The sequence below is a fragment of the Frieseomelitta varia genome, unplaced genomic scaffold (assembly GCF_011392965.1).
Source record: "Frieseomelitta varia isolate USP_RPSP 00005682 unplaced genomic scaffold, Fvar_1.2 scaffold_105, whole genome shotgun sequence".
NCBI lineage: Eukaryota > Metazoa > Arthropoda > Insecta > Hymenoptera > Apidae > Frieseomelitta > Frieseomelitta varia.
The window spans coordinates 11,666-22,954 of NW_025108695.1; the positions used below are offsets into that span (position 1 = coordinate 11,666).

The window sequence follows — 11,289 nt, forward strand, 5'->3', positions numbered from 1 at the left end:
AAAAAAAAAAAAAAAAAAAAAAAAAGAAAAAAGAAAGAAACAACACCCATCAATGTTTTTTCTAACCTTGATGCATTAGTATACCCATCATTCCCCTACCCTCTTGTTAACACGTTGCATAATATTTGAACATAATGCACTTCTAAAACTTTAGTCACCAGTAGTTTATGACAACACCAATTTTTAACAGACCTGCATCTTATTGTTCTATGTGTACTACACATCTGACGATGTCTTAGCGTATAAAAGAAATTTTCAATTTTTTTTTTTTTCATGAATTATGATTAGATAGACTAATATTATTAGATAGAAAACTATTATAATAGAATTTTTTTTTGGATTAGTTAAAACATCGGCAGAATAGAATCCTAGAGAGCACGTTGCACTATATTTTGCGGTAGTTTTATTTCTGGACACCTAATTTTTTTAGAGGTTTCGGTATAAATATTTTTTTTCTTTTTTTGTTAGAAATAACTGTTTCCTTATAAGAAAATCTACAAGATGGGAATGTGGAATTTTATTACATTTAGGGATATTTATATTTGAGAAAACTCAAGAATGTTTAATTAAAAAAAGGATTTATTTAAATCCATCAATTAGTTTTTGAAATATTTGAAGAATAAATTATAATAAAATAATCCCTGATTCTCATCTTGTATATTTTCTTATAAAAATTGTTTCTAAAAAAAATACTTAAGCCGGAACTTCTCCTTAACGCACAGCAGCACACACCATATAATTTTTTTTCACTTCAATTTTACTTGGAGAATATCCTTGGCTGTTTTATGTTTTCCTTGCTTTATTAGTTTATTTCTGATTCTAATTTTTTCTCACTGCTTATTTTTCTATCTATCACCAACCGCTTTTGTTGTTGTTTGTTTTTAAATCACTGGTTACTATTCGTTAATCCTTAGTATCCGGAGTGTCTCCTTCAGACGTCAAACCTGGAACTGCCTAGCCGTTGCTGAAATGTCAATGCAGAGATTGTGCATGAAGTTGGAAAATTAATGGATCTCACCTTTGAACCCGTCTGTTAATTATGTCTTCCTTCGTAGACAAATAATTGCATGCACAACTATATTACCAAATTGTAAGTCCTAACTAAAACAGTTCACCTCGTAGAACAATCACTGTCAATGGTTACCGAATCCTGCTGTGCTTCACCTAACTATCTCCCCGATGATACTCAATTGTTTACGACCTTTGTTAATTATTCGGTATTTGGCCTGGTTCAAGTAAGACTCGACTTCGACTATACTACAGGTAAAGAAAAATTTACATATATTTTAATGTTTTAGTGTTTAAATTACGTTCGCACGGCAGGATCACGCTAACATGTTTGCACTATCATTGTATCTGCGCTGTTACCTTTACATGTACCTTACTGGGTGTGATTTATATATGTTTAAACAATCGATGCCACGCAATAGATTTGTAATACCATTAATTTACCAGACACGGACTGCGAAGGCTCGTGTGTATAAAATACGAAAAGGAAATAATTGGAACAATCGATGATCTGTCACAGTCCGTGTCACGTCATGTCAATATTGTTTCTCCCTCAGGATGGTGATCTGAACGCGAGAGCATACATACTCGACATACATCTTTGTTCCTATTCATAAAGTGTCAGCGACAGTGGCTGACACTTTGTTTCTAAACGATACTCGAGGCATGAAAATCTCTTCACTTACAGAATTATAGGTAAATAGTTAAAATCAATTTGAGTAACAGAGAAAGTATACAATTATCATCAGAAGTGAATGTTCACGATTCAATACTTTTCCTTCTTCTCTTTCTTTTTAATATAAAAATTTGTTTACAAAAATATTACCGTAACGTGTAAACGTTGTTCAGCCTAACGTCCAAAAGAAGTATATAGCTTTTCTTGTACAGATATCTTCATTTCTTTATTTCTTTTTCTATTTGCTCTTATTGTTACAACAATGACTGTCGAGCGAGATTTTCCAGTTCAGATTCACCATCAGGCACGCATACGCTATATAATATACACGCGCCACATGCGAGAACGGAAGATCCGGTGTCGTCACGAGTATACGTGGGCCTTTTTAACGCATCTAACTCCTATTTCTTAGTCATATTTCTCATTCGGGGTTTTATATAAGGCGATGTTAGGAAGATATGAAGAAAAAAAATAGTGTCAAGTTCGAACGAGTCGATCGCCGTTTTTTCAATCTTTTTTTTTTTTTTTTGCGAGCAAACGAAGGCAAAGAGTACAAATCGGACGAGCCGTTCCTCGACCACGTGCAAACGCAACAAGACTGACGAGTGGCCTCGGGGAACGATTTAAGTACTTTTTGCGTTCAAAAAAAAAAAGAGAGAGAGAAAGAAAGAAAGAAAAAAAAGACGAGACGATGAGAACGTTCTGTCTTTTTTCTCTATATTTTTTCTCCCCCTTTGTGTGTCCACCGTTCGTTCGACGCGACGAGTGCATATAACTAATTTAATTCTGCGTGAAACAGCGTCATCCGCAGTGTTACGATTAGTGTAACATATGAATACATATTAATTACCGGTTAGGGCGTGATACTACTTTGGTATAGGCATAACTAAACTTAATCAGACCTGTGAAAAGATCTGTAGGAAAAGCCGAATTGATTTGTACGATTCGTTTGCCTGTGTGCTTGAGGTGCAGCGGTCAGAGCGTACGCACCCCTAGACCATGCTTTCATTTTATTTTATTTTATTTTATTTTATTTTATTTTATTTTTTTCCTCTCTTCTGGACTGTATTCAACTGACTAACTTGTGTGCTTCATTTGAAACAGTGAGTTTTTGTACAGCGAGATATTGATGATCAAGCATCGGCACCATTTTGCTCGACAATCCTGTGCAAAAGGTAATTAACGGATGAAAGTAGAAAAAAAAAAAAAAAAGAAAATGAACGTTTAACGTATAACGTTTACGTTTTAAAATACGTAATTTCTCCTGTGTGTTGCCTCAAATTGAATTACCGTGTCAGCACAGCGATATCGCGAGGATCACGATGCCGATGCGATCAGAAAAAATGAAACAAAACAGTAAAAAGATGACGAAAATAATAAAACGGTCTGACAGCATTTTCATCGACGCTCAATAAACGTTGACGAAAGAAATATAGTACAGTTTCTTGCGTTCACTCGATGTTTCGAACGTTTGTAAGTACTTGCATATTGTGTGGATTGTGTTCTCTTCGTTCGCATTTTCTTTTAGTTTCTTTTATTTTTCGTTAAATTTCTTCCTTCTAATTATCTCTCATTGACGAAAGATCCGCGAGAAAGCAGCCGAGGAGCCGTAGAGAGTGCCATCGACGAAAGAGAAAGCCAACGCAGCGTTGGGCAAACGATCGAGACGCGATTCACGCGTTCGAGTCGCGATCCGCTTGCTGTCTTTTCGAGTGTATATCTCTTTCAATCGATGATCGAGAGAGAGATTATTTTAGAATTCGTTAAAAAAAAGAAAAATATATATATATATATACATATATATCTATTTTCACCCATCCTCGTAACTTAAACTTTCTCATTCATATCTCAAGAAGATATAACTCGAAACAAATTGGATAATAATTGGATGATACTCACTGAGAGAGAGAGAGAGAATAGAAAATAGGAAATCAAAAATTTCGTGTTTCTCGCAGGTGAATCGCGAATAGCTTGCCCAATGCTTCGATTAATCTAATCTAGTAGATATAGCTACAATGAAACCACGGTCACGTCGTTCGTGCAGGAAGTACCTATTTCTGATGATAATGAGATAATAATGATAATAATAATAATAATTAATAACTTATAATAGAGAGTGCGACTATATTGAATGATTTTTCTTTTTTTATGCATACTATCGCCACAAACGCACGTTGTGGCGAGCCGCGGTGTGTGATGATCCTAATTAATTAGATCCGGGTACATTCACGATCTAACGAGTAACCAGAACGCGGTTCGATCATGTACACGGAAAGAAGAAAATATAAATAATAATATAAATAATTATGAACGATTGCGAGTTATTCGCAGGATCGCTATAAAACGGAACGATCTATATATAAATATATACATAAATATATTATACGTGTATACTAATATGTCGATTGACGATTGTAAATTAACAAAGAAACAACGTTCGATCGACTTACAGCCGACAGGTATTTTCACCTGTCGTTAGTAAAAAAAAAAAAAAAAAAGAAAAGGTTTATTTATCAGTTTGTTTTATTTATTTATATACACATACATAGAAACAGACACGTACAGAGGTTCGATTCATGACCAGAGAAACAGTCGCAAGTGAAAGTAAATATCGCATCATGACCACTCGATTAATCTCGATATGATGATTAACAACGGGTCTGATCTAGTGCGTTATATTTGTTGTAATAAGAAAGAAAGAAAAAAGAAGTGATGTGTTATTAATGCGTGTTCGAAATTCCAATGATCGGCCTACCATTACGAGTTAGAAATCGAGAAGAATATGATATATATATAGAGAGAGAGTGGCATTTGCCGCGTGTACGAATATTGAACACTTAATACAATGTGAACTGTAATAAGTGTTTGCCTTCATCCACGTTTTTTAACGACTATTTTATGCCTTCTTCTTTGTCCATCAGTCACTTTTTTTCTCTCGTTCCCACGATCTGTTTAGATATTTCATCTCTTATTGTACTATGACCCTCCGTACTGTGGCTAGCGATTTCTAGGTGTGCATGGTACATTTAAAAAACAAAAGAACATCTCTTCTGTTTTCCTAGCATTTTTATTCAGTTATTTATTAGGGTTGGAGATCAAGGAAATAAAAGGTTTTTGATCACTCGGTGTGACTTTATTAAATTTATTTTATTCCTATATTTTTCAATTTTTATTTTAGTTTTTTCCTGCTCTTTTTTTTTTTTTTTTTAATTGAATTTTGTTTACAAGATGTTTAATCGACACTTTAACATCCCTAGCATTCTATTAACTACGAAAACCTGGATTACAAACTGCTCCAGGATGTTATTCGTTCTGTTATTCGTTAGCGATCAGACGTGCAAAGAAAAATCATCGAAAGGATTTGAAATTTGTAAGAATTCGCTCGTAAAGCAAGAAGTGGACCAACTCGAAGCTCCTAACACAAATCCATTTCAGTACATCATCATCACCGGCCATTTTGTGTTATCCTCGGAATTGTTGTTTGAATTTTTTGCATGCATCCTTTGGACAGATAAAAACAAAATAAGAGAAAAAAAAAAAAGAATATCAATACAAAACTATAACTGTCGTGTTGGCCTGGAATGACTGATCGAAATAAAAATGTATACATATACATATATATATATATATATATATCTACTCCTAATCGAAGAAGTTGACCCCGACACACTTTTTTTGCTAACTCCTGCCTGCTGGTGTGTGAAAACTATTCAGTCACAGAAATAAAAAAGGCCAACGTGATCTCGGAGTAAAGATCTCCACACCCACGCGTGGATCGATCAGGTAACAGTTTCACTATTCTCATTGTTTCTTAATTTATGTATTTTATTCGTTGCCCCTTGCCCTTTGAGAAAACGCCACGATACATGACATAATGTATATGACAAATACTGTGACAATGAAGAGAAAAGAAATACGACTCGTGTGTATAGAGGTTCGAGTGATTACCTTTGCCTTAAAAAGGAAAGCGAATTTATGATATTTCGCCAGCTGTTAGTTTCGTTTCAGACAGTTCTTGATTGATTTTTATAGCAAGCTTCGGATGCTATTTTCTATGATGAATGATCTTTTAATTAACGCGCTGCGTTACACCTGATGAAAGAGTATCTTACATTTGGAATTGTATAGTTGATCATTTTATCAAAGATTTTCAATTTTATCTATAGATAATTTATAGTCTGTAGTCAACTCTTTTGTCGTTTTCTTTCCTTAAAAAAAGAAGAAAAAATTAATAAAATCATGCTGAAAAAGTCGTAAATATCAAATGGCATATTAAAAAAAAAAAAAAAAAAAAAAAAAAAAAAATAAAACGCAGTGCGTTAATAGATAAAGCTCAAAATATTCCGATTAGACGATCTGTCGCGGTTGTTTAAAATTATTCGAATTGAACTGAATGACACACAGACCAGAACCACGCGCACAAGAAAGGAAAATACAATGGACGAAAAAGGACGTTACAGACCCGGCAATTACGATATCTGGCATTCGGGGAACAATGTTTTGAAACGTGTGGTTGTTCCCCGGTTGTTCACGGTTTCTTGGTGATTAATCGAGACTACGTGTGATATGCTTGCAGTGGCACCGCCTGTGACGCCGCCGAAATAAAGCTCGGGAACCGCGATAGGACGAAAATCGACACCAGTCCGGACACAGAGAAAAAAATCGTCAGAATGGCACTTGTAGACAACACCCACCCAAGCAACAACAACCCGCAAGCTGACCGATGGGATCGAGCCGAAAACAATAAATCTTATCAGACACTATCGACACGTTATATACTGACACACGCATATGTACACACACACATATACATCGGTCAACACACGGTAAAGCTATACAGTCGTACAGAGAGAAAGAACAGGCGAAATGAGAGAACTACAGAAACGAGGGGGCGTGTTTTTCTCTTTCGTTTAAAAGAAAAGAAAAAAAAAAAAAAAAATACAGCGATCCGTATTTTTGGTGAAATGAGTATGGCGAGTTTCGATGAGGTTTCAACGTAAACGAGATCCGAGTGTCCTGAGGTTTGGGTGTTCTCTTGGTGCGTTGACGCGTTTATCTTGGGTGATTTCCTGTGTTTATCCCTCGAGCCCGATTTTCAAAGAAAAAGACGTTAATTAAATATTTAGTGAAGGAAAAGACAACGTATATCGTCGAACGTGTCGATATTTCAATCTAATCACCTAATGCAGAGTCCATGAATTGTATATCAATAAAATATATATTTCAATATATATTCTATCCGTGAAAGAAACTGTTTTCAGATTTCTCGCTATACTCGTTCCACCGATTACGCTCAATATAGTGACCCGCGCCTTGATAGAAGGGGTGTTCAGAGATAATAGAGGAAGGAAAAGGAAAATTCACATTCGAAGAGACAGGGATGAGGAGGGTATTGGTCATTCGTGACGATTCGAAAGAAGATCGAGAAACTTTCAGGGGAAAAATAAAAAGAGAAAAAAATGAAAACCAGCGGAGCTTCAGATCCAGGCTTGAAAAATCCAGAAGAAGGATTCGAGTTCTCGAGGGTGGTATAGATGCACAAACGACCGTCTAATCGGATCAGCTTCCCAAAGTTAATCCGCTTGAGAGATCGACAAGGAGATTGAAAATGTCTTTGCGACACTTTGTGTATAGAAGGAATCGAACTAATCGTTGTGTGCCTATGTTGTTATGTTGCAGTAAGCGAAGTGGTTGTCGACAAGTGGGTCTAGGCTTGTCTCACCGTGTGCCACCGGCAACAAAATTCCTCTGCCAAGCATAAATCAAAGAGCAAATAGTACCCACACACACACACACACACATACACGCAGACGTACATATACACACATATGAAAAGAAAGCAATTAATATCGATAACAATAATATAACACTGTAACGGAAAACTAGGAGAGAAGAGAACGCGGAGAAGAAGCAAGCGGAGAGGTACCAACTTGCGCGATTTTCAAGGAACCGAATTCAGAAAGAAATTCCAGAGAAACTCGCGCGAGCGTTGCGACAATGTGATAATTACGAGTGAGAATGAAAGACAAACGGGAGAAGAAAGATAAAAAAATTAAGATGATTTTTCGGTTGAAGATTTATTACCTACTGTAACGTTAGAGCGATTGGTCTGCGTCGGTAATACAGTGTGGAGTTAAAGTAGGTCGCTCTGTTATATTTTACACCTGATTCCCGATTCCCCCTGGCTGGCTGTCGCGTTACGCATTGCCGCTTGCTTTTCCGTTTTATCGTCCGCGAGAGGATTTTTATTCGTGTATTTTCTTGCTCTTCGTTACAGAAAACGTACATGTAACATATTTATATCGTGTTGCACTGTGTCATTGGTGAACGAGACGCGGCGAAGAGGATAAGTTTTTAGAAGACAATCGAAACTGTGTTTTCAAATTGGGAATAAATAAATGGAAAGAAGGAAAACTCTGTTTTAGATCTTTCGATCGACAGCATGTTTTATATATATATATATATATATATATATATATGTAATTTTTTTTTTTTAGAGTCGCGTAACGATAGAGAGTAATGCCGACTTCTATTATATTATATTCTATCTCTTCCCTTAAAGAAATCTATCTTTTTTTTTTAATTTACAACTAATCATAATTCTTTTTATCGAGCAAGGAATCCATTCGCAATTTATTTCACATTTCTAGCGCTTTCTTCTTACGAACAAATCTTCTTTTCCCTTTCTTATTCTTTTTCTCTTCTCGTAACTTCTCTTTTCTCTTCTATCCATCTTCCTTCTTCCTCGATCTTCTTGATTCACACCCTCTCTCGCAACATCCATACGTTTCTTTTCTTCAATCGTGTCTTCTTGTCATTAACAATGTTAATCGTTACCCTCAAAAACACTATATTTTCTACTGAAAAAAAAAAACATACTTTCTACAGAGTGCCCCAGTTTTTTTTTTGGCCATACATTGCTGGTACATTCCATAGATCAATGTAAGAAAAAAAATATCGTTGAGGGATTGTAACAGAATGAACAATCTAATGATAGTCAAAAAGTGTCATAATATTTCCACAACTTCAACGTTGTCTTATTGCCGAAATTTTAAATTTTCACAAACATCATTGACGAAATGGAACCTAAATAGAAGATTCATTACTAAAATTAATACTTTTCTTTGAATATTTTATATATTTTTGCACAATCTGTGCATTGTATGTATTTCCTCAGCTTCAGATTTTCCATAAATGCATAAAAATTCGCAGTCTACTCACGAGAAACTAATTACAAAAATTAATTATTAATTTGTTGAATTAAAACGAAGGTCAGAATAAACTTTGAAAAATAATGAGCTCAATTTTTTATTACTGTTAGCCTTGCGTTGTCAAGAATAGCTAATATTTCGAAATGAAGTTGAAATATTATTATACTTTCTGAGACAGGTTACTAATAGAAATGAGTATCATGGTAAAGTACGTTCGTTATTGTTCATTTCATTGATAACGAAATCGTATTCGTATATGATATAACAATCGTATATAATAATTAAGTGTTATTAAAACAAATTTCGAGCGTGCAGCTTGGAAAATTCGAGCTACGGCTTGAATCTTAAAGTTTCAAATATTGAGCTGTAAAAGCTGAAGTCCTCAAAGCTCGAACTCTTAAACTTGAAAACTTACGTTATCTAAATTGAATACAATAAATAGTGTTATTGATTATTACATATGCTAATGATAATAACTATTATTCATAAAACGAACGTTAAGACCTAAGTCTTAAAGTTTCAGAAACTTGAGCTTCGTGTAATATTAATTTTAAAAACTCGAATCGCACAACCGGGTGTTTTGAATTCATCGGAATTGTAGATACTAAATATTATCCAGTGAAAATTAATGAAAATAAAACTATTCTATGAATTTATGATTTTTTGTTGATTTACAATTAGTATAGAAAACAGTGTTGTCGAAGTCTTGAAACTTCAAAGACTTGAGCTTTGTACGTCTGGGACTGCTATTTTTAATGACACATGTTTATACGACACGATTATTTTGGCATATAGAATATATTGGCAACGTTTGGCCGGGGAAAAAAATTGTGATACTCTGTATGTCATCTGGAAAGATTTTTCCCAATACGTTCAAGGTTCCTATTAAAAACCACTCCAAATAACTACGAAACGCTTGAGTGGACGTCGAACGTCTATGAGAACGCTTGGAAACGTGCGTTCTATACGTTTTCCGCGAAAACGATCGTCACATCTCAGTCATCGAGGATGTCGTTGCCAAGATGACCGAATTTTGGGTCTTTCCACTCCAATTGCATCACGCCTCGAACAAGGAAAACAGCCATCGAGATGAAGAAAGCGGCAAATGGTCGGCCTTTCAGAAGGCAGAAAAGAATTTCATCGTTAAATGTTCGATCAAAATTCATTGAAATCAAATGTCTATGGAAGCGAAGAGAATGCTCGGCTATGCAGGGTGAAATTTACAATGACATTGGAGGACAATAAGGACGTACACGCAGCGAGCAACAATGGAAGAGCAGTGAAAATCAAAAAGAAGTGTTTACCTCCCTTTTTGCCGTTGTATCGTGTGCTATATGTTTCTAGGACAAATAAAAGTATTTAAAAATGGTTATCGGTGACGTAACTTTCAACGGAGGGTTCCAGCGAAACGATCATCGTCTCCATTGAGACGATGGTGGTTATGTTTCATTTACTCGTTGGAATAATCGCGGAGGTCTCCTGACGCTTGATGAAACTTACGCCACCAAGGGAAAGAATTAAGAAAGAAATGTCGATGATAATAAACATACACAAAAACACACACACACACACACAAAAGAAGAAAAAGTCGCGATATTTAATTACTGTACATAAAAAAAAGAGTAATGAAGAGATACGTTGTCACACGCGATGTTTAAAGAGAAATTGTTTATTATTATTATTATTATTACTATTATTATTATATATTAAGATTAAGAGACATTAAATAAATATATATATATATTTTTTTTTTCTTCGTAAAGAAAGCGCACAGATAGCCGCAGGCCAGAAACGCCTCTCGAGCGAGAATGATTTAGAATCGACAGAAATAGAGAAAATCCGGATCCCCTGTGCTTTTTCTTTCTCACCTTCGTTTTCTGATCTTTTTTCTTTTCTCGATTTCATTTGTTTTAATGTTAAGATGGAATTAACTGCCTGTGAATATTTCTGATTGTTAGGAGAGAAAAAAAGAAAAAAAGAAATGAATCTTTCTTTTACCTTGGTTCCTTCTTTCTTCAATCTGTTCCCTATTTTGTTCATGTCAATGGAAAATGTCGCCACTCGATTGGATAGTTCTTTTTCTTTTTTTTTTTTTTTTTTTTTTTTTTTTTTGCTTTATTACTATTATTATTATTATTATTATTTTTTGTTAAAATCCTCGTTCAGAAATAATATTAGATAGTTGGATGTAGACGATAATTTGAGTTAGTCGCGAATCATAGTGAAAACTAGCGTAACGAGGAATTCGATTCGATTATATTCACCGTTCCTGCCAGGAAGAAGACCAGTGACTCTTGTTGCAGTTTGTTTTGCAAGATTTTTTACTCGAGATCTTACGAGAAAGTATTAGGTCATGTAATAAATTCGTTCACCTCTTGGTTACATTTCTTTTTT

General features: G+C 34.9%; 1 protein-coding gene across 2 annotated transcripts in view; it reads left to right on the forward strand.

Annotated features, from left to right (window-relative positions):
- The window catches only part of LOC122528233 (calcium-transporting ATPase sarcoplasmic/endoplasmic reticulum type), a 17,312-nt gene extending 6,420 nt beyond the window's left edge, over positions 1–10,892 (forward strand). The window contains exons 10-11 of one of the 2 annotated variants that reach the window (XR_006306517.1): positions 6,261–10,292; positions 10,370–10,892. Coding sequence is in view for 1 of the 2 variants with exons in the window: in XM_043653168.1 (XP_043509103.1) it covers positions 6,261–6,289 (29 nt within the window). In the remaining variant the exon portion in view is untranslated. Of the gene's footprint in view, positions 1–6,260 lie in introns of both variants that reach the window. The other variant, XM_043653168.1, reaches the window with a different exon arrangement.
- Positions 10,893–11,289: the final 397 nt, after the last annotated feature.